At 39.8% G+C, this 24,832-nt stretch overlaps 1 protein-coding gene across 1 annotated transcript in view; it reads left to right on the forward strand.

Annotated features, from left to right (window-relative positions):
- FAT4 (FAT atypical cadherin 4) overlaps positions 1–24,832 on the forward strand; it is a 95,030-nt gene that overhangs the window by 4,339 nt on the left and 65,859 nt on the right. The window contains exon 2 of the mRNA XM_086611973.1: positions 20,753–20,884. Coding sequence (XP_086468099.1) covers positions 20,753–20,884 — 132 coding nt within the window. The remainder of the gene's footprint in view (positions 1–20,752; positions 20,885–24,832) is intronic.

Consider the following 24,832-nt stretch of genomic DNA (forward strand, 5'->3'; position numbering starts at 1 on the left):
CTTTACACCCATCTTTAACAATGTTCAAAGAGACAATTTTAGACAGGAAGAAAGTTAATTTCATTAGATGTTCAACTAAATACAGACAGTCATTGTTTATTGAGAATTCGTACAAGCTATTATAATCATTAGTAATCGTAAGGCTTGGCAAAGCACATACTCCCCCTTATTTTACAACACCTGCTGAAACACATGAGTAGACAGTAAATTGCTTAAAGTATAACTCGTTAAAGAAAAGCACATTGCAAGTATTTGTTGGTTTTAATTCACCTCGTGAAAGCAAACTGTTTTTAAACATTGTTTTCTTGTTTGCCTTTATATAATGTCATATTCCATATGGCTCTACTAGTTTCAGTTGCCATGTACTCTTTGCTGTCTGTAAGTGTGACCATTTCGGTGATGACTAGCTAGGAAGGTAGATTTTTTTTTTTCTCCTCCACTTTTCCACATTTATCCAGCGGTTATTTAACAGACTTTGAGACTTACTACAAATAGGTAAATGCAAATTGTTTAGTTGCATTGTTTGCAATGTTTGCAATATTGTTTGCACAAAATCGGGTTCTTTGGGGGAGGTTTTTTTTGGGTTTTTTTCCCCAGTTGCATCATAGGCATATGCTGTTTTCCAGGTTTTGGTCATCTTTAGAGAAATGCAAGGCAAATTTTCCTTGAAATTGAGAGAGTGGAAAAGGCAGTGTTTAGCCCTACTCTGCATAGTGTTTATTACCTTATTTAACTGACTATGACCAGATATGTTCCTACATGATTTGATTTCCAAGTTCTGCATTTATTCTTCTTTCAAAGTTAGCTACAGCAGCTAAATTCTTTTTTCTAATAATGTTAGATGCAAGTGTGCCAGTTAGAGGGGTATTATGCAGCTTTTTTTTTTTTCCCAAAAATATTTTGTTCTCGGGGAGTTGTCTTTACAAAGTGGAGGAGAAAGTTAGTTTCCTTCTCTGGGAAACAAATGCAAAAATATCTGTATTTCTCAACTTATGAACCGTACAAGATTGTCTATTTACTAAAGAGCTCTTGAGGATGAAGGTGTTCTGTAAGGCTCCAGTCCAGATTGAACTTGCTGCCTAACACTTATTTTCTTCTGAAGAGCATTTTTTTTAATAGGCAGGGAAGTGGTCCTCCAAGGCTAAGAAGGGTTTTCTCAGATCAAAGACCTTGATGAAACATAGGACTTCCCCCCTGGCGTTTAGTGTTCTACTTGTCTGATTCCAGCCCTGAGTCTCCAGGGGCCCATGGGCTCTGGAATGACAGCTGTTAAATCAGGAGCTGAGCAAGGCAGGCAGCTGAGGAGCACAGACTCAAACGAGGGAGGTTGGCTATGCTGACCACAGGGTGCAGGAAGCTGGCACATCCTATCAAATATAAACTTACCCTGCATGTTGAAGCTGAGGAGAGAGCTGTCCTTGGAGATGGGAGAGGTGGTAAAACATTTCCCTTTTGCTGATAATGTAAAAAGAGGATAATTGGAATCATAGAATGGTTTGGGTTAGAAGGGACCTTAAATATCATCTTGTTCCAACTCCCCTTCCATGGGCAGGGACACCTTCCCCTAGATCACGTTGCTCAAAGCCTCATCCAGTCCGGCCTTGAACGCCTCCAGGGAGGGGGCATGCGTACCTTCTCTGGGCAACAAATTAATTATTTAAATTTTTAATTAACTAATTAATAGGCCAGATTTAATTCCCAGGGGCTGTAACAGAGCTGAGCTTTATAGGAAACAAAGTTGTGTGACTTAACTGTAACTTTTCAAGTTAGCACATTCTTTCCTTACTGTGAGAACTTTTTTCCACGGATTCATTGTTTTGAAATGAATATCCATGACTGTTTTCTAGTAAATAGGAAGTTTTTGCTGAATAAAGTTATTCAACTTTTCAGCCCCCTCTTGACTCTTCTGAACATGAGCACCAAGTTGTGTGCTTGCTTGCCTGTCGCAGCCCAGACCTCGATTTGGATGTTCTTTATTTTTCTGTGCATGTTTCTGTGGGGTGTTATTAACAAGTTTGGAGTTTTACTGTGGCCTAAAGAACGTGAGTTAGCAAACATGATTAAAATGGTGGTGGATTCATTTGCTCAGTGAAGTCCTCTCTGTTGCATTAAAGGGGTAACGGACTCTAAAATACAAATACCACAGCTAGAAGGAAGGCATAGATTTTCTGTAGTGTTTATTAACATGAGGCAGACTGTAGGTTCTGGCGGTCTAGACGGGAGAACTGTAATGTTTCTTCTGGCCTTTCTCATTAATTTTGTCAGATTTGAAGGGTTTGCATTTCTGCACAAAGAGGTTTCAATTAACCTTTTTAACTTTCCTATACCATAGGCTCATTTTAATTCATTCAGCCATGTTTACCAAGTACATCAGTCTGTGCAACACTTGCAAAGAACAGCATTAACCTTGCTGTAGTCTCTCAGGATTTATTTTGGGGTAACTGAAAACAGAATGTGAATCCAGTCTTCAATTAGCATTGCTACAAATATTTCCCCTTCATTTATTTTTACTGTTGTTGTTTTAACCTGAATTACTGTAATCATAACATGTAACTTTCTCCCTGAAGCATAGAGCAAATACTTGCAGCATTCGGCATACCATCTCATGTTGGGGAATTACCATGGCCTGGCTGGAGAGTGTATGTCAATTACTGGGCTTCAAGAAGTAAGAAAGCTGCTGTGTGTTGTTTGGTGATGCCTATGTAAGAAATATGTTTCAAAAAATGCACAGGTAATAGTTATCAGGAAGATGTTTTGAATATACCAGCAATCTATAATTCATCATTTTAAGAAATATCTTCTTTTGAGACAAAATATCAGATGTCAGCAAATGGCACACAGCAGGGTGTGTGTCAGTGATTCATAAAGCATAAAGGAAAGGTAAAGATGCCTGTAAAAAGGCATTTAAATACTGTATTGAAAACTCAATGAATAAGCAGATGGAAACCACAAAGCAAGAAAATGTATCTGAAGAAATTTATAAATAAATAATGTATCTGAGAAATTTATATTATCCGTAATATTTGTAAGTCAGGATGGTAACATAAATCCATTTTTAATGTTAAATGCACCATACTTGGCAGGTACTCGAAGACAACCTGAAGTATTTGTTTCTGTTGCTAAAAATAATTGCCTGGCTATTTTTAATTACTGAATCATAAAGTCTTATTTTAATGGGTTTCTGGTCATTTGCACAGTTAGCCCGTCCGATAGCTAATGAAGAGAGGCAGAGGACCAGGCTACATATCATACGGTTTGGGTTGTAAGGGACCTTAAAGATCATCTCGTTCCAACCCCCCTGCCATGAGCAGGGACACCTTCCACTAGATCAGGTTACTCAAAGCCTCATCCAAGCTGGCCTTGAACACTTCCAGGGATGGGGCATCCACAGCTTCTCTGGAAAACCTGTTCCAGTGCCTCACCACCCTCAGAGGGAAGAATTTCTTTCTTAGATCTAACCTAAATCTCCCCTCTTTCAGTTTAAAGCCATTGCCCCTTGTTGTATCACCACACACCCTTGTAAGAAGTCCCTCTCCAGCTTTCTTGTAGCCCCTTTAGGTACTGGAAGGCTGCCAGAAGGTCTCCCTGGAGCCTTCTGTTCTCTGGGCTGAATAACCCCAACTCTCTAAGCCTGTCTTCATAGGAGAAGTGTTCCAGCCCTCAGATCATCTTCGTGGCCCCCCTCTGGTCCTGCTCCAACAGCTCCATGTCCTTCTTATGTTGGGAGCACCAGAGCTGAACGCAGCACTGCAGGGGGTTCTCATGAGAGCAGAGCAGAGGGGCAGAATCCCCTCCCTCAATCTGCTGGCCACACTGCTTTGGATGCAGCCCAGGATACGGTTGGTTTTCTGGCCTGCCAGCGCACATTGCTGGTTCATGTCGAACCTCTAATCAACTAACACCTCCAAGTCCTTCTCCTTTTATAGTATGTAGTATTAGCACATTATGAAATAATTGCTAGATACATCTGGATTTATTCCACCATAGCTTGACATAAAAATGAAACGTATTTTAATTTGATGCCATGTTGAACATGGTATTGTCCTTTAGGCTTTGAATTTGATGGAAATTTATCTGTGAAGGAGGCAAATTCAACACTGGCTATATAACCCTTAGAATTTCATATGGCATTTTGCTAGATAGTAGTCTTTTTACTTCTAGTCTACTGTTTTCAAGGCTCTTAGTATTATTGTTGTCTCTAATTCAGGATTTATGATTTTAAAGGCCAGTTAAATATCCAAGAATAAATGAAAGGCAACAGATGTGCTACTTTCTTTACTCTTTGAGGAGTTTAATAATTTCATTCTAATATTTCAGGCTTTAATTCATCTAGTTTTGACAGCTGGGCTTGCAATATAGGTCATGTTAGAGAGTGGTGATGGTAAGTCACTAAACACTGAATTTACAAGGATTTTTCAAAAATGCTGATGATCTCCCACATTTCTTTTTTGTTCCATAACACAGTGGTAACACGTAGCAGTAATGATGTCTATGTTTAATCGTTGCCACAAAGCAGATTGATTCAGATCATTCAGAGCCAGATGGAGGTACAGGTTTAAGCTATTGTGATATCAGTTAAGGTGCTGGATATTGTTCAGAAAAGCACGAGTAAGTTTGCTAGTGCATTAACTGAGGCAGTTCTGTGAGTTCTCCCTTTGACTTGCTTCTTCAAAAGGCTCTTGTCCACACAAAAACTGAGTAAATTGTGAAAAAATGCTGCAAAACATTTAGTATATTCTGAACTTGTGCATGCCTGTATGATATGTATTTACTTAATAAATGGCATAAAAGTGTAATAGTGTACGTAAACTGAGATTTTTTTTTTTCTATAAATAGAAAAGCTTTGCAAACTTCCATCTGCACAATTTTTTATATATTTGGGGAATGAGGAGAAGTGCAGCTAAATTATTTCACTGTTATGGTCATCACTGTAGCAATAGACAGTGAATAAACTTTGACTGTGTGCTAGTACCTTTCCATGGTAATTTTACAAATCTAAAGTTACTGTATGATTAATTTCTCGTCTTTCTGCTGCTTGCAAACTGTGGACTTTGAAATTGCGGTATGTCTTTTTTGGACGATGTACCTTAGGATTCCAAAATAAGAATACTGTTTATCTTACCATCCCTTGCTGTATTTTCTATATTAATATATCTTCTGCTTCTCTGTACTGACGTTTGGTCACAGAAATCATCGAAGGAATGAGTGCATTATACACAGGCTTTTGGGTCCTTTTTGGGGTCTGAGAGAGAGACAGAGATTTCTTGCAAGAGGTTTCCTTCCTCTCTTTGTTGTTAGTGTCTGCACAGCTTTTGGATAATGTCACATTCTGATTGTGAAAATGAGGAATGATGAGGGCTTACACCAGCAGCCAGATCTACTGTGAACTGCACTTTACCAATTGTATCACCTTATTTCTCTGGCCCTTATTTTTTTTTCCACCTGCAAGACAAATACAGCAATCGCTTTACTACTGCAAAGATGCCTTTAATCGTGTTCGAGAAGTCTGCTGAAAGTTTGTAGTAGGCAGCTATTGATAAATGAAAAAAAAAAAGATTATATTAATTTCTCACAAATGCTAGTAGTGCTTTTCAAACAGTATTTTTCTAGTTAGGTATTTGTATTTTCAGCTATAGAATATTTTTAAACAGAGCATCCACATCTCTACTTCCTAGGCAATTACTTGTAGTAAAAGGAAGAAATCCCTATAAAACACACTTTGGTGTCTTTGAGGCATAGTGCTTTCCCAGTTGCCCTATCACCAGCTGTTCATTATGAAGTTACAGTGGTAATTATTTTGTTGTCACCATTAACACTGTGAGCGAGCAAAGGCTTTTGAGTTGTTGCCATTGTTTTAATTATTCAGAACTCTGGCTGCCTTGTCTTCTTTCTTTCCACTGCTTGATTACTTTCTGAGAAGCTTTAAGGATTACTACATTTGTACCTAGAAAATAATTTCTTATGTAAAAGTTTTGCTCTGGCAATCTTCTGCGTTATGTTGAGGAAAAAAATAAACTGTGTCGTACTCTGTGGAAGGATAATACCAGGCTGAGATTTAGAATTTTAGGTGGCAATGGTTGAAACAGTACAAAAAGGGAGAGAAAACGCAGCATTGTTTTCTAGACCTCTCCATGATGCCCAGGTTTGTTGCTGTAATTTTCTTATTAAGAGTCAATATATGACTTTATTTGGTTTAATATATGAATTTTTGCCTGTCCTCTGTTTTGTTCTCCTGTCCTTTAATATAATATCATTTCACTGCAAACCATTCCAGTTTTTGTCCTCAAAATACTTTTTTTCTTGATTGTTTGTAAAACTATTGAAATGCTTCAATTGTGAACATATGATGAATGATCATCCTCTAATCTGTTCCACATGGATAGTAGACCAGTTTGTACATCCAATGCATGAACCTCTTGATTCAGTTAAAACCAGCAAGACTAATGCTGTTGCAGTTTAACCTACAAGATCACTTAGAAAAATGATATGTTTCTTAAAAAAATCACATACCACACCATAAAGACATGACGTATATTATCACGTAGGAATGGAGAATCAAAACAAAGGATAAACGCAAAGAAATTGAGCTTAGGTTCAATCTTCCAAAGAAAGAATTATATCTTTTAGTTATATATTTAAGGATGCTTGAACTCTGTGACGAATTTCTGAATCTTTTATGGTTACATTCTGGGTTTTTTTGTGTTTGTTTTATGTTGTCTCCCCCCCCCCCTCCCCCCCAAGTATGTTCCTCAAAAGGGAACTGGTGATTCTCAGCAATGCTAAAATTCTTCCCATACATTTTTAAAAATGCAGAGGCTTGTAATAATGACCAGTCGTGGTGAACCTTCTAAAGATCAAAGATTTGGCATGATCAGGATAAGAACTGAAAAACCCAAGTGCTCTAATGCAATGGATAGTTGAGTCACTTTAGTCAGGACATCAGACGGCGACCTGAGCAAGAAAAGGCTCTTTGGTTTCACTGTGCTGGAAATACCATGAGAACTGTTCTCTTGTGGTATTTCTGCTTCCTGCCACACTAAAATTAAAATATGTAGAAATGCCAGTATATTTCTTTCTTCTTTTTTTTTCCTCCCTTTAAAGTTTCACTAAGATTATCAAAACTCAAAGTTAGTTTTGACTTGATTGAAGAGAGGCTTTGGTTTGGTCATTCTTGGTCTGGAGTAGTCCAACTGTCCTTTCTAACAGCTGTGTCTGTAGTATAATTGTCAACTGCTGGTGATATTTCTGACCCAGTAATCAGGGCTTGCTTAGGACTATCTGCAATAAAACCACGTTCTTATGTCCTTTGGCAGCAGGTGGCTGTGAAGTGTCTCCAGGTCAGTCATGGAGTGTCCCATAGGAGGGCTGCAGGACAGTGTGTACCATCAGGTGTTAACCTCTGTCCTCTCCTCCCAGGCAGCCTAGAAGTGTACTACCCTAAAGCTAGAAAAAAATAAAAGCGTATCAGTCAACCCTTTGAGAAAGGAATCAACCACAGAAACTGTTGAATAAGTTCACTCTTCTCATCTGTCTATGGTCTCTCTTTGCTCTTCCCTTAAGGTGTCATCTTTGAACATGTTAGTCAATGAGAGATTGACTGTGGTGCAAAGTCATTGGTATTGAGAGAGAGAGCTGTAACATAGCACTTGGACATTGATATGGGGGGTTCTAGTTATTGACTGTAGTGGCCAGAGAGTGTAACTTCATAGGTTGATGTAGGTTCTACATATGAGGAAAGATGTAGCAGATCTTTAGGAGCCAGTAAAAGTCACATTTCTGAATTTATGCTCAAATAAAACACTTCATATAGGGAAGACAACTGTAAGAATCCCACGTAAGCACACTGTTCCAGGTATTCCAGCTATTTCTGTGAGTGCCTGTTGTCCTTCACTGTATTTTTCTTCAGTGCACAAGGTCATATATATATTTACAGAAGTGATGAAACGATAAGTTTGAGAGATACCTTTTAATTATTCTTTAATACTTGATTTTCTAAATTCTTATGTGTCAATATAAAGTTCAACAACTGAGTAATAAAATTAAAAAAAAAAAAGTGTGGGAAACTAAAATTGTTGTTGGCTGATGACATGAAAAATTTTGTAAGCAGAGTTTCAGCCCCCTTCCACATTCCTAGGCCAAAAAAAAAATGTGTTATTCAGCTATTAAGAACACTTCTGGAGATAAAAGTTTCTAGTTACATGTAAATTTGAATCTATGCAGTTTGATAAAGATCCAATATAGTTGTCTTTATTCAGCTTCAAGAAGAGTCGTACTGCAAAATCTCGTTGCTAGAAGCAGCAGTTTTTTAAGGAAAGATAATGTAGACCAGTTGAATGTTGTTGGGCAGAAAAATGAAGTTTGGAAGCATGTGGGACTTTCTTCTTTGTCCAAGTGTATGAGTTGGTCTAATACTCGCTGTGGCAGTCTACTTTTAGCAAGAAGGACTTTAATTGATGATTGAAATCTCACCTGACCTATGTTTGTTTGACCAGACTTGCGATGGCTTTTGCAGCCATGCAGAAGAGAGGAAGGGCAGGGGAGCATGAATCTGCAGCGTATAGCCAGGTGGTGTGGGTTCACTGACACTAAGCAACCTCATCTTGACAAACCTCTTCCTGATCCTCTGAGTACCCAGAAACTTGTCCTGCTGGCAGAGGAGACCACACCACCATAGCTTTGATGGTCAACTGGGTCTGCTGAGGGCAGCCACAATGAGAAGGTCCATCTGTGGCCACATAAAAAAGTCTTTCTGGCCGCAAGTGGCCCATGGCCATGGAGGAGGACCCCATCCTTCCTGACACTGCAGGAGCAGATGTGAAGCTGCTGCAGAAGACTGCACTCTGCAAATAAGCAGTACAGTGAGAAAAGCATTTCCCTGAAATCTGTAGGAGGATGCGAAAATATTTGGAGTTTCTAGCCCTGCAGGTCCCTGCTAGCAGCCTGTTGATGCTGTGGGGGAAAAGCTTTTAGGCATTTCTAGAAAATGACCCTGTTCTTCTAAATGTGAAACTGGAAAGTAACGCTTTGGCCTTGTGAGTTTTATTTGCTAAAACCCATTTAGACTCTATATATAGAGTTTCTTCTTGGAAAGGTGCTGTTCTAAAACCCTCTTAACACTGCAAAACATCAGTCGGCATTCAGTCCTGTATCTTCAATTCCCTTCCACTCACAGAAAAAAAAAACAAAACCACAAAACCTGTGGGTTTCTTCAGTGACTATAGCAATGTTTTTCTACCACAGCTCTGGGTAAAGTGCTTTTCTGCTGTTTGGGCAGCCTTCAGTGATGGAGTGCATTTATCCTATTGTCCTGATGATTGACTGTGTCTTAAATGTCACACCTGTAAGTTTAATTAGGTGATTTATTTAATTTAGAGGTGTGACATTCCCATCCTTGAACTGCTAGTGCTTACTTGTTCTGTCTTTTTCCTTCTTTTTTTTTTCTGGCACGGGCAGAAATGTTCTTACCAATTTAATGAATTTCTTATTACATGGCAGTAGACCTCATTTAATTAAATGCAAAGTTATAAACTAAATGGTTCCCAAATGTATAATGTTTTGAGTATTTCACAAAAAAAACCCAAAACACCAAAACTCAAACCAAAAGGAAAAACCTCACTAGCAAGTGTTTGCCAAGTGTTTGTGTTGATTTGACAGGTATTTGGAATAGGTTTTGTAACTAGAGGTACTGCTAGATACAGAAGAATTAATGTCTTTATGAGAAAAACACCCCTTTTATCTGGGGAAATGACATAGGACCACATGTGTGTGCATGTCCCAGCATCCATGGGCAGGCAGCGAAAGGACAGGTGGAGGAGTTTTTCTGGTCCCTGCAGTGGCCAAGCAGTGCTGCTGGCCCAGCGCTCAAGGGAGGAATGGAGCCCCACTGCTCCCCCTGTCCTCCTCGCCACGCACAGTGACCCGACAGCAGTGCAAGAAGCAATTGCACCTCTTGATGTGTGCTGTAGTAAACTGGTCTTTCTGTTACATGTAGCGGTCACTGAGGTGCACACCCTCATGGTGTTCCCTGGGTCAGCGCATTTTCACGTTGAGATTACAAGTTGGGCCATGTCTGCACTCAAGGTCTCCTGGACTAGCTGAATGTATTGCTGCCTGGGCTATAACTTGTCCTGCAAACCTCCCTGAGATGTTCCAGAGCAGACTGGAGTATTGATGCTCTCCAGTTGTGGAAAGAGTTGCAGTTCATGTCAGCTTCTCCAGGGAAGGTGTACCCGTACTCATCTTCCCCATTTGCCTAGACTGCACCATCGGGACCGGCTTGGTGGGAGAGGAGACATAAAACAGCTTTGCCATGTCCCTCTCCCTGTGCCTGCTCTGAGCAGGTAGGCTGGGATGACAACCTGGCCTTCGTTATATCCATATATACATACACGTGTGCCATATGCCTTTAGAGTAGCTCATGGTCCTTAACACCAGCCCAACTGCACATTTGTCCCACTGAGTTGAACTGGGAGAGGTCTTAGTATGTTAGTTGGTCCTATTGAAATGGAGTTCAACATAACTTATTTGAATGATCAATCTCTTGTTTTAAACTGTTTGAGTATTGACTGAGCTACACATGCTACTCATTTACCAGTGCTGACAAAATAACCTGTATTTCATTATGGTTTTGGTGGTGAAGGGGGGGGAAAAAACATGACTGCTTGTGGCATTTCTTATCATTTTTATTCCTTGTACCACTTCGATGTTTACCTCTCATTTATTATGAAGAGGGATTATTTCAGGCTTCCATGTATATGATTACACATTTTGATGTGTGTTTTAAAATCAGCGTGCTGTTGCTTTCTTAAATTAGCCAAGGTTTGAGTCGTGCATTCCTTAACTCAGTCTTAATTCCCTCTGTTGAATGTGAGACCGTGCCTCTTTTTAGAGAGCAGTAAATGATGTCACACTTTAACAATTGCTTAAAAATACTGATTTCAGGAGGAGCAGGAATGGCGACATGGCTTGCTTTGCCTTTAAAAACTCATTTGCGTGTTTTTTTTTTTTTTTCTCTGTTTTTTCAAACATTGGAGTCAGCCCCCAAAGCCCAGCTTGTCGTTATTGCACCCCATCCGCAGCAGGCCTTTGCGGCTGTTATGGGACCAGTAGTGGAGGTACCAGTGTCCTGTCCTGGCTGGTCGCCTTCTTGCTGGGTCAGTGAAAGTAGTTGCCTTTGCCAGAGGAATGCTGTCAGTCCGTGTAATGCATCTGAGCAATAAATAATTGGTAATTGAAACATCACTTGACTTGTTTGCTTTACTTGCATGTGAATATCCGACCCTTCCTTTCCCTGTGCCCCAGAGCGCGTAACGCAACATCGTGACAAATCTTTGCTTGGAGTGACCTCACAGGATATCTGAACATGTGAATGACTTGGGTGAAGTGGAAGAGGTCGGTCTGGGGAGCACAGAGAGCATCTTTACTTCTGGCTTTGGACCAGCACCCAGGTCCCGTGTGTATTTAATTACTGGCTGTGTCAGGATACGGCTTGCATCCCCTTCTGTGATGTATGGCATGCATGCGAGGAGTAAGTGCTGCAAGGAGCAGTTCCTGAAGTTAATTTCTATACAGTGCTCTGGTGTTTATTCTTCTGTTTCCATGGGCATGTTGAGAGTCACAATTTATTAGCCATGTGTGTTTACTCACGGGCTGATAACGCCATTTCCCATGTCGCTGGTTTTAATGAATGTTCTGCCCAGGTACTGATGGAGCTCTAGCACGAATGAATAAATCATACTGCATGTCTGCTGAAAGTGGTATTTGCAGCTCTCACATTAACGAGCCATTTCTTTTCAGTGGCGGTATCATCTGGACTTTACCGAAAAGTTAGATATAACCACAGTAAGGTAACGCGTTTCCAGACAATGCCTTACTGTCTGCACAGGCTGGACACAGAGACCTTGCATACCTACTTAGAATCAAGATTAAATTACCAACCTTTTTGGCATTTTTATGTAAAATGATCTTTATTATGGTCTTGTCATAGCTAAAGCATGAGTCACTTGCAAGCCATAATAGATTTTGGCTATGCTGCATGATGAAGTGTTCTGGATGCAGTGAGACATTTAATCAAGACTCCAGGCAGTGCAACTCCCAGTGGTCACCTTAACAAAAAACAAAACAAACAAACAAACAAAAAAACCCCAAAAAAACAACTGACCAAAAAAAAGGGGAGAGAAAGAAGAAATAAACTATGGCACCTTTTCTTTGCAGCACTAACATGAGTGTTAGAAACGACACAAGAAAGTGGCATCTTTTTAATTTTAAATAATGATGAAAGCAGATTTGCACCTGATTTAGACTAGACATAAGGAAGAAATTTTTTACAATGAGGATGTGGCAGATGCCCCGTCTCTGGAAACATTCAAGGTCAGGTTGACGGGGCTCTGAGCAACCTGATCCTGTTGAACATGTCCCTGCTCATTGCAGGGTGTTGGACTAGATGACCTTTAAAGTTCCCTTCCAACTCAAATCATTCTATGATTCTATGATTTTTCTGATAGTGTCAGTTAAATCACTGAGTTTTTGAAAACATTCTGATCTCCCAGTATTTTTTAGAAAATATCGCTACTTTATAAAAGCAAGTTGGTTGCAAAACACCGAATCAGTGTACTAAACTGTACTTTACAATAATGATTTTAACTCCAGAAAAGTTACGTGGTGTTAAAATACTGGAATTAGAACCCAAAGATTAAAATTACCTGGGAAATTCCGGCATTACATATAAGTCTTATTAATCATGTTTTCATGCATGTTTATTTCATGGAGAAAAAAAAACACGTTGACAAAATGCTTTGAGCCTTAAGTTTCCAAACAATTTCAAGGCTGGTAATCAGTAGTTATTCCTGGTTTTGTGAGGGGAAAAAGGAATATTGCTATAATCCCTATTCCAGAGGGGCTTGAACTGTTGTCTTTTGGTGGGTTGATATTTGGTCTACATTAGGGTGATTGGAGTGGACAGTCGTGTTGCCCAAGACAGCTTTGACATCCTCTCATTAAGTTACTCTTGAGCTCAGAAATCGAAATTAAGTCTGGTGCCCTGGTCTGCTCCCATGGAGAGATCCTAAGTGTCTAAGGTCTAAGTGTATGGCTGACGCAACCATTGCCTAAGCACTTGTCACTGTCACCTAAAGTGATGGACTTTGCCTGAAATATGCTAGAAGGAGCTTAGATTACATTCACTGCACTGATTCATTTCAAATGTATTACTCTGAAACTCAAAGGTCAAGTGACTGCTGCTGTCCCTGGACATTCAAACTTGTCTTCTTTTTTCCAAACAGTGCTTTTTTAGTATGTTTTTGGTTTGTGGGTTTTTTTTTTTCACATTTTTTCCCCAGCTGCAATCTTCCCACTGTTAATAGTGGGATTCTTAACAACTTTGTATTTCTGTTTAACAGGTTTGCTGGCCTGCAGCACAATAGACTAATGCGATTTTTATTGTACTAGCATGCACTGGGATTGTTTGCCTCCTGGAAAATGGGATATTCAGATGCCTCATTCAGCCTCTGTCTAAGCAAAAGCAATTGCCTTGTCCCAAGACATTTGCTTTATAAATGGGCTTTCCATCTTGTTGTGGAAATTGTAAATATGCATGGTCTGTAGTTTGGGTTTTCCACCTTCCTCAGCTCTGCTGTTATTGGTTATTCAAGTAATTTTAAAGCCTAAGTGTTTATTTTTCACCCCCACACTCACTGTTTCCCAGTATTTTAGTTAGAACAAGATGGAAAACTGGTTCAGGATAGCCTATGGGTTTTTATCATTATTAGAAACATTATTTTAGAGATTTTTCTAGGCATATCAGGATATATATATATTTTTTAAAAAAGTATTTTTCATCTTTTCTTTTTGGAAATGCATTTTTCCTTGCTTGTACTCTGATACTTAACCTTCCTATTCCCTTGGCTTCTCAGTTTGGAGGAAGCATGCACGCACTGGTCCTGCAAATACTTAGTGTAACCATAACTTCACTGATGTGAGTAGCCAATATGATTACTCACATCAATAAAAAAGGAATCTACACTTACAGGTGTGTTTTTCAAGATTAGCGAAGCATTGTTTGCTGGATGAACAAAAAGGTGAAAGCGATGGAGGCAGGAGAAAAATGACTAGTGTTGGCCAGGTTCTTGAGTTAGTTACAGGGATGTGATAAATTAATAGTTGAATTTTTCTCTTTTATCATCATGAATAATATTATTTAGAATATTTGCTAAAGGATGGGGAATAGAATTTTTTCACTTTTATTCTTTTCAAATTGATAATGCACTGCCTCAGACTCCAGCAAAGAGTAGCTCCTTAATTTTTTTTAATATGAAGGATCATATAATGGCTTAAGCATAAACAAAAGTCTTCAGGGCCACGTGTGCTAATGCTGCCTGTAGATTATTAGATGGTATCTCTTGGGAGAGGCAGTGAACATCACGGCAGCAAGCAAAGGGAAGAAAAATGACTCAACAACGTATAAATTGAAAGAAAAGCTGTTGCCTTTCCACTCTGTTTGATCTTTAATCAAATAACCGTAGTGTTTGAAGAAGTATCGAACACGTGAGACATCTGGAAGTTCCTTTCTTCTTAGATCGCGTTCTGTCTATAGATCTCTGATCGAGCGCGTGACATGGCTAGGGTGGCTGCAAGCAAGAATTACTGCGTGCGTTTTGGGACTCCCAGTGCAACTTGCTGCTGCCACATGAGCTCATTTGGGTTTCCTGTGGCATCTTTTTTTCCCCTCATTTTTGTTCGATAGATGGAAGAACTTTAGAAAAGTATTCTGTCCATAAACCCTCCTCACCTTGAAATAAAAGAAAAATAAATGTTAATAAGTGTAATAAAACAGAGGGATAGGTTCTGGCCAAATGAGCCCATTGGTTTATAGAAGGTGTTACGATGGGATAGAATTTGGCACTGTGCCTTCCAGTGCAATGTTTCATTTTACATACCTTTGTAGCTCATAAACCCAGTAAGTTTGGTCACTAAAATAATTTCTTGTTCCAGAATAAAACTCTTATGTTAAGCTTTTGATGTTGAGCATGGAATTTGTCTAGCCTGTTCAGTAATAATTGTCTGGGGTGCTAGTATTTTTGAAGTGGATTGGTTCTTTTGCTCTAAGAAATGAAATTTCATCTTTTAGTAACTGTTTCTAAATTCAACAAAGTGTTTTGAATAAGTATCAGAATAGATTATTAAAATGTAAACTCATATTCGTTTTAGTTAACCAAAAAATAATCTTTTTTTTTCTTGGTGTCCATAATAGAGTTTGTTCTTGCCCCCTAGAATAAATTGTTTTCAGAACCGTGCACTAAGAATGAAACTATTGAAGAGTTTATACTGCAGCATCACTCTTCGTAAAGTCTCTTTCACATAGACTCCTCATAAATGCCAGCAGTTAATTCAAAGAGGGCATTTTCTGCCTTCTTCAAAGTAAAGACAACATTTTGAAGCGACAGCGAATTTCCAGTGCCTTTTTGTGTTCAAGTTTATGGCCTAAATGCTTAAATAGATACTGTATGCTTTATGAAGTGAGATCCTGGTATGATTCGTCATACCTGTTAAGACCTGAGATTTGTCTGAATGGAGAAAAGAACTTTTATTTTTCTTACAGCTACTTTTAATGTAAATCGAGGCAAAACTGCCACAATCTGTTCTGAATTTGTTTATAGAGAAAAAAACCACAAGAGACTAATGTGAGCAGCAAATAAGAATCTTAATAAGATCAAGGTAATGAATATGACCTCTGCTTTGAAAATGTCCACAACAGCAGGCTGCAGCAATCAAATTGCCGCAGATGAGGATGGGTTGACCAGCCGTAACGGTGGCAGGGGCATGGTGTTATGGTGAGAACGTTACTAAGCCTGCAGAATGAGAAATTTAATTTGGACACAGGGAAATTGGTGGTATTGCTTGACTCACTACTTTTGCTGATCTCTGTGGTTTGTTGTATGTCTGTATTTTTTGCATCTTAGTTTAATATAGGTTGAATTATCATAAAACATACACACAAATAAACAAAAACCCACCCAAAGATAGTTGGCATAGAAATTGATATGTAAAATTATTGTGTTTATTTTACAAAGCATAATAAATCATCAGCATGTATTTTTCTGCAGAATAAACTGTGAGGGAAAGCTTTAATTTTCTGTCTTTTTTCTAGATGCATTAAATGTGTGAGGGAAAAGTGTTATACTCAATTTTGTACAAAAGTAGAGTAACTTTGTGGAGATTTACATGCACACACACCTGGACAGAACAAAGTTTTCTGATTTTTTTCGTTTTCCCTTGAACAAATTAAGCAAGGCAACATTTTTAATCTATTTATCAGTTTTTCATCACAGTCTTAACAGATTTAGAAGTGTCTGTGACTATTTATGTTCCTATGGCTTATGCAGAAATTCAAGGCTGTTTTTGATCAGAGACTGGCCATAGTGCAGTACTTTGAGAGGTCCAAGGAACACTCTCTGGTGCCTGGTTTGTGTGTCTGGCTTGCATCCTAGAGTAATGTTGACCGATGGATTTGAGACCAGGCAAGAATATTGCCCATGTTGGATAGATTTGGAGAAAGGGGATGGTGGTTATCACTTTCCATGTAGCCTGAGCGTGTTGCTTCCTACAGTCATACAGATGTTGTCACCTAATGGTTCCTTCCTGTTCCATGGACCAAGATTTGGACAAATCCCTTAAGCTCCTTTTTTTTCTTCCTGTGACCTATTTCAGGTTTTGAGGCCTTTGGTTTCCTAGATATGTGTTCTTGTACTTGCTGTTGTCGCTGGTGGGTGTTTTGCCGTCGGTGCAAGCTGAGAGCACAGCACGTTCTGTAGACCCTTCTGAAGATGGTGCCCATGGTAAGGCATCTGGTAATACTGCCATGACCACCTTTTCTTGCCTTCGTGAAGCCTGAGACAGAATCGCACATAATTATTAATTGGTAACGTATGATGTTAATCAAACCGTGTATTTCAAGAATCCAAGTGACACACGTTGATATCTTTATGCAAATGTAATGTAGGATTAGAAAGATAGAGGTGATTGGTTGGGGAGAGATTTAGCTTAAATGTTTGATTAAAGCTTTGTGGATTTTTTTTTCATCTTTTTTCCCCAGTAAAGATATGATGAGACATTGATGTCTTCCAGTGCCCCATGGCAATGAAAGACATTCTGGTTGTCCTGTGAGCGTCTGCTTGGGGTCGGAACTTCTGAAATAATTTCAAAGTGAAATTAGTTTTTGAACTCCTGAATAGGAGACTGGACATTCAATTTACACCTGAACTCATTCATGCTTTCTTAAATGAGGCCTTTGGCATAAAACTTAATGGACTCTTGTTTTGGGGAAAATGTGAAGATGTTTCTGAAGTCCTTCTCAGAGATGTATTATTTGAGTGAAATTTCTGCAAACGAACACATCCCAGGATCTTATTCCTTAGGTTTGCAATACTGTCTGTGACCTGAAGTAGTAAGTTATAGCGGAAGTAAAAAATTAGCTTTACACAGGGATGCTGCCTTGAGTAACCTGGTCTAGTGGAAGATGTCCCTGCCCGTGGCAGTGGGGGTGGAACTAGGTGACCTTTAAGGTCCCTTCCAACCCGAACTATTCTATGCATATGATTCTATGCTAATTAGACTTAGCCAACAGTGACTTATGAAGCAATACACATTATCTAAGCCCTATGGATAAATAGTAAATCATTGTGTAAATGCTCTTTTAAAATGTTGTGGTTTCTTTCTAAAAATTTCTCTTCCTTATTTGAGAATTTCTTATTTTTCCACTATCTAAAGCACGTCTTCAGTAGAGAATACAGTGTCTTTGTTTACTCGTGAGCTAATTTTTCAGGATAAAATTACTTCCCCTGTTGTTCTTTTTTTTGGTTCTCCAGAATCTGACTTTATAATTAATTTATTTTGTCTCACAACTCTTAGTCATCTGTACTCTTGAATTCTGACTATTTTACATTATGCTAGCTGTAGGCAATGCGCAGCTTCTAACCCAAACCCCCAGAAGTTGTCATATATTTTTCATATGATTTATACAAAGGGCAGTCTCTCATCATGAATATGGGTTCTGGTGGTGAAATGTCACCTGCAGCTGAAACATTAGCTGTGCATGACATATGTGGTATGAATAAATAAATTGCAGAGCTGTGCAGCTGCTTTACCTTGAAACTGTATCTGAGGAAATGCTGTACTTTGAGCAGAAGAGCGTATGTAATTTGCTGTGCCAGTTGATGGAGCAGGACCCGTTTGGCAAGGATAGCTGGCAAAATCCTTCGTCTGTCATTTCTACTGGAGCTCTCCTGTTTCTGTGATTAAATGTCACCTAGATGCAGCAGTCATCATGAAAGCCAACATGAGCTGTTTTATTCTCTAAAAGTTTGGGTCTGGTTAATTAGTTGTCGAATTGTTGCTTGTGGTGCTCCGGTCCGCATTTGTTGTGCTTCTGTTGTCAGGGATTTAAATTTAATAATAAAACTTTCTGGATTAATCTGTCTCAGGTCATGAAGTGAATGGCCAAAAGAATTAAATAAATAATGGCCTTCTGTAAAAGCCCGTGTAAGGCCTGTAGGACCAATGTTTTGTCTTCACAGCAGATATATCTGTAATATTAATGCAATATTTCCTCTGTTTTTGAAGACACTTCAACTCTCTTTAATGCTGTGGAAAAGTTCTGGCAGGCTGACAGTAACAGTAACCTACTGTGGGCATAAATACTAAATACAAACTGAAAAAAAAAAAAACCCAACGAAAAGGAATAATTAAAAGAAAAAACCTCACTTACTTGACATGACAGAGGATGGCTTAGATCCCCAGGTGGAAGGTGTTTCCGTGTGTGGTGGCATATATACAGACCAGAGACCAACATAGCCATAATGTGTTCACAGTGGTCTAGATCTTTCCACTCGCTGAAGAAATCTTGTTGGAGGAGAAATGCTTGTTAGGGAAACAGCTAAGCCCCTTCTCTGCATTAGAAACATCCTCTGAGGCAGAAGAGATGGGTGTGTTAGGATCAAATAGACTCTCAGAGTATTTACATGTCTGCAGCAATTTATATTTTCTGGGTCTTTGATGAAGGACAGTAGCACAACACACCAAATCTGTTCCATCATGAAGTCTAGCGCCAGTGGACATGTTAGGCTTTCTAAAACACTTGCCTTTGGGAGCATCTTTCAGGGTGTGGTCTCAGGAGATCCACAGAGGACCGATGACCCTAGGGTGAAGCCACTGCGAGGTCGGGGAAAGATGCAGCGAGCCCAGGTGATGCAGTTCTGTGGAGACAGCCAAGCCTCTGTCACTAAAACACTTATCTTTGGGATCCTCCTGGTGATCGAGTGAGAATGGCTTGGCAGTTGCTGATCTGTATGAAAACAGAACGAGAAAAGAAAATATTATGACAGGTGACTAGAAATAGCAGAAATCGTAGACTTCAGATCACCAGATACATCTGCGGTCATTGTATCCAGAGCAGCCTAACCCCTATGTTTTCAACTAACTGCAGGGAGATCCCTTGTGGATAATGGCATGGCAGGTACTGTACTATAAATAATATTTTGTCTGTCAATCTAAGTATCTTAGAATAGAATCGTAGAATAGTTTGAGTTGGAAGGGACCTTAAAGATCATGTAGTTCCAACCCTCTTGCCATGGGCAGGGACACCTTCCACTAGACCAGGTGGCCCAAAGCCTCATTCAACCTGGCCTTGAACACTTCCAGGGATGAGGCATCCACAACTACTCTGGGCAACCTGTTCCAGTGCTTCTTTTTTGTCCATACCTTCACCTCCCTTCCTGTTCATCAACCCTATCTACCTTTCTTTATTCCTTGATGAGCAATAAGGACAAACTTCCTTCAGCTACACAGTTGTCTCGATAGTGGGTCTTCAGAGTTTGGTGGCCATTTAATATTTTGGGTGCAAAATAAGTCTTTTTTTTTTTTCCATGATAAATTTTAAACAACTCTGTTTCTTTGTCTCTTTCTTTCTTTTTTTTGAATATTACATGCTATACCCGGTGACAAGGGAAAACTGAAGCTCTGCAGCTTTTTGAATTAGTATCAGCAGGGCAGCAATCTTGCCTATGAAAAACTAGAAATAAAGAGCACACAGCAGCCTTTGAGGAACTATTACTACTTGGAAAAGTATACAAATATCACACATGAAAAGAACATTTGTTTAGGTGTGCATAGGCAAGAAGAGTAGATGCTAGTGGGTGCTTCTAAAGTAATGTTCATATTTGTAATTAAAGGAGAGCTTTGAGAGAGAGAAAAACAGATTATTTTAAAAAAAAAATATAAAGTGCAAGGGTGTTTTTTCCTCCCTCAGAACGGAGAGTTGCCAATATATAAACATTTCAGAGAGAATTTTACACCACCTCATCTTTATGTCAGGCAGCATTTAATGGTTGAACGATCTCCTGCCCTGGGACTTGGCAGCTATCCTCCAGGGGCCGACTTTGAGGATTACAGTGACAGTCTATCAGTGGATCTTTTCCAATATAAACTAGACTAGGACCATTTAAAATCAGTTGCTATCAACAAGTCAAATTAACTTTATTTATGTTAGAGGCTTTCCTATGAGTATTTTATAACAATGTGGAATTTTAATATCCGGAGGGGCTTTTCCTGTTGTTGGTGTGATTTGAGAATGTTCTAATTCATGTGATTAAGAACAATTTACCTGATTTCTTTCAAAGTTATGTGATTTGTAATATTCAGGTCCAATCAGCGTCTAACTCACAGTGCTCACACAACTTTTCCCAATTCCTGCTTTTTACAGGTGGAAATAACACTTCAGGATATCAATGACAACCCACCGGTATTCCCCACAGATATGCTTGATCTGACCGTAGAAGAGAATATAGGAGATGGATCTAAAATATTGCAGCTGACAGCCATGGATGCTGATGAGGTAGGAGCATGGTTTTGTATTTGAATATATGTACTAAAAATGTTCTGGAAATACGTGGTTTTTACCTGTTTTCTTCATAAGAGCTTGGCCTCGGGACTCATTGCGGGCATGCTTTAAACTGCGTTTGGCCCATTCACAAAGCTGTGTTCAGTATCATGGAGTCACCCAGAAGCAAACACACGCAAGCGAGTGAGACAAAGAAGGTTGCTCATTGGTTTGTATGTAATGGGTTAATATTTTCCTAACATGTCTTAATGAGCAGTTCCACTAATGGCAAAAAATACACCACGTTTTGTTTTTAGATGGTCTTGTTGTTATCAGTCTCATCATACACCATACCTGATGACTTGGTGAAGGTGCTGGACTGCCCAGCTTGCGAACCAGATGTATTGACATTCAGTTTAAGACCACAGCGTGAGATCTAAGCGAACTTTGAAGCAGGGATGTTGTAGCTGAGCCCAATTTCAAGGTGTGCGATAAAATTCATGTGAGACGAGCCTTGGAGAACCAGAAAACTTTTGATAATGCCTGCTCACCCTTTGACTAGCACTACTTAATATTATCCTTTCCTAAAGGTTTTGTTTCACCAAAGGAGGGAAAAAGAAATAATGCTAAAATATGTGGTTTGTACATAAAATAGTTTGCAAAATCATTTTGCCCACTTAGATTCATTACTGTGAGGATGCTGCAACTAAAGAGTTATTAAGAAACTAGCAAAAGCCTTCAAGCAACAGTTGGCCAGTCTGACTTAGTGAGAGATATTACAGTGTTGTTGTATGTGTCAGGCAAATATATCCACATATAATTTGATGTATTCATTTCTTTTGGCAAATAAGTTATGAGAATGTTAATCATGTTGTTTCATTCACTTGAACAGATTCTTTCCACTAGGGAAAGGCCTAAAATGTCAATATGAGCATGTAAAGAAGTTTGTGTTGTCATTAAAATATACAGTTACACTTGACAACAATGAGCAATTCTTGCATTCAAATAATAAGGTAATTCAACTCCCTCGAGAGAATTTTATTTCTGGCTTTTTTAGGTTAGCTTAGTTAGTTGTCCTGTGATTGTTAATTGATGTACTTAATCTTACTACTACATGAGGAACCACTGGGATACCCTCAGGAGGGATATGAATGTGATTATGAAGTTTTTGCTCTTGATTTTCTGGTAGCAACCTGACATATGGACGAAAAATAGGATTTTGGAAAGGTGCATATCTGTAAAAAGAAATCATAGCTGTTTGTCTTTAATTTAGGAAAAAATGAATTTTGAACCACCACACTCTGCTGTGATACAGCAAACAGATATCTGAGACTAGCAATGTATTGTGCTTCAGCCTCCTTTTGACCATTCCTAAACTGCATCTAATACGTTATCTGTTCTGAAGCCCTCCATCCAGTGGAAACTGATTTGTTACTTTAGACAGAAATTAGACAATCTTTTTATGAAATGGGATGATTTCAGTTTCCCTGAAACTCAAACCGTTTACGAAGAGTCCAACGTTTTTTTTAGTAATGTGCAGTTTGGGGTCAACATACTTGCCTTTCCTTTCCCCTCCTCATCCCTCTTTGAAGTTGAGGGGGCAGTGAAAGATCCTAATTTTTCATATATTATTCCTGTGACTTTATGCTCTTCTGACTTCTTTCTTTGCACATGCAACCCATATATGCAGCTGAGTAAAATGGTGTGCTGCCTTTCCTACATGCACCGGTGCTTTTAGAATTGAAGTTGTAGCTTCAAAGCATGACAGAACCCTTAAAACTCGTGACTGAGTTGTGTACAAGAACCCCTTTTACAAATATTTTAAAATAGTGGTATAAAGGCAGCAAATTTCAAACCCTTCTTTGTTATAATAAGGACATTGCAGAGACCTGAGAAAAGATGTGAAGACATTCTCTAGGTGGTAAGTGGTACCAAAGCCTTTAACAATTACAACTTCTAGCACTTTGCAACTTTTTAAAGTCAGTTGTCGATGGGAAATTTCTGTACAGTTTTTTAATAGGTTTTACATACTTGTATTTTATCTTGCTTCTCACCTAACTCATATAAAGTTTCTAATTTGATTAAACCAGTATCACACGTGGCTGTGGTTTTAGCTGTGCTCTATTAGGACTTGGAGTGCTGGTTGATGAGAAGCTCAGCATGAGCCGGCAATGTGCGCTGGCAGCTCAGAAACCCAACCATATCCTGGGCTGCATACAAAGCAGTGTGGCCAGCAGGTCGAGGGAGGGGATTCTGCCCCTCTTCTTTGCTCTTGTGAGACCCCACCTGAAGTACTACATTCAGCTCTGGGGTCCCCAACATAAGAAGGACATGGAGCTGCTGGAGTGGATCCAGAGGAGGCCATAAAGATGAGCCGAGGGCTGGAGCACCTCTGCTATGAAGACAGGCTGAGAGAGTTGGGGCTGTTCAGCCTGGAGAAGAGAAGGCTCTGGGGTGATCTTATAGCAGCCTTCCAGTACTTAAAGGGGGCCTACAGGAAAGCTGGAGAGGGACTTTTTACAAGGGCGTGTAGTGATAGGACAAGGAGAAATTAAACTGAAAGAGAGGAGATTTCGATTCGATGTAAGGAAGAAGTTTTTTACAATGAGGGCAGTGAGGCACTGGAACAGGTTTCCCACAGAAGTTGTGGCTGCCCCATACCTGGAGGTGTTCAAGGCCAGGTTGGATGAGGTTTTGAGCAACCTGGTGTAGTGGAGGGGTGTCTCTGCCCATGGCAGGGGGGTTGGAACTAGATGATCTTTGAGATCCCTTCCAACCATACCATTCCATGATTCTATTAGGACACCGACTAGTCAAACAAGTGGTGAAGGATGTGATCACCTCTGAAATCTTCAGTTCTCATCAGATGTTTTTGCTGATCTGCGCAATCGCGGGAAGGTGCGTTATGCCCCCCAGGTACACCTGAGCGCACAGGCGCTGTGTACACGGGAGCACTGCAGGCTGCTCTTCAGGGCTGGCTGCCTGTAGAAGCTTGTTTTCTTTCTAAATGTCATTTTATCAGTTAGGTCAGTCCAACTCTTTGAAACAGCAGTCCAGAGAAAAAGTTTGGCACGAGGCGCTCTCATACGGTCAGGTAACAAACGCTCGTGTCTCATCTCGCAAATACGAGCGGGGGTTTGTCTGTTAATTCGCTTTTTTAGGCAAGAGTGTTTGAAGCAGCTGCGGAATTTCTTTCTCCCTGACCTCTTTGACCTGTTGCTCACTGCAGAAGTGCCACCTGTGTGCTAGCGGCAGGCTTTAGCTGTGAAACCCAAGCTCTGGCCTGGCACCAAGGGAGGGCACGGAAAATATCTGCGCACCCACTGGAACGCATTGCCGGGCAGAGCATGTGGAGTATGGGTATGTGTCTGCCATGTTGGAGGTTACTCAACCTTCAACGCTCTTAAACCTGCTTTGGAAAAAGAAAGATGCGGCCTCAGGATCTTAAGTCTCGTTCTATTTTCCCTTAAAGACCAATGTCAGTCTGCTAAGAAGCAAAATTAATAACTGAGTACTGGCTTTTGAGGGGACACATCACCCAAGCTGGTACTGGGCGCTCCAGCCAGCTGCTTATAGCCCTTGGACCATCCTCTGGCTGCAGCCTCACACCACACAACGCATCCCCAGGAGCTGGATGAAAAGAAAGCTCAGGCAGCATCCCTTTTTCTAGGAAACCTCAATAGTCATGAGAGCTAAGATCTGTAAGGCGGATTGATTTTCTTGCTGATAATCAGTGATACAGACTGGAGGCAGGGGACTTCTCTCAGTGCTTGTGATAGGACAGGGCTGAGGCAAAATGCACTGTGTCAATGGTTTTTGAATGGAATTTTCCATATGTTTTCCTAAGTTTTAATTTCAACCTTCCGGGGGTGGGAGGAGGGGGGCGGGAGGGGACGGTGGTAATTTTTCTATGTAAAATTATTTTCCTTTATTTTCCTTTTAACAAAAATGCTCAAAGTTCAT

The sequence above is a fragment of the Tauraco erythrolophus genome, chromosome 5 (genome assembly GCF_009769465.1).
Source record: "Tauraco erythrolophus isolate bTauEry1 chromosome 5, bTauEry1.pri, whole genome shotgun sequence".
Classification (NCBI taxonomy): Eukaryota; Metazoa; Chordata; class Aves; order Musophagiformes; family Musophagidae; genus Tauraco; species Tauraco erythrolophus.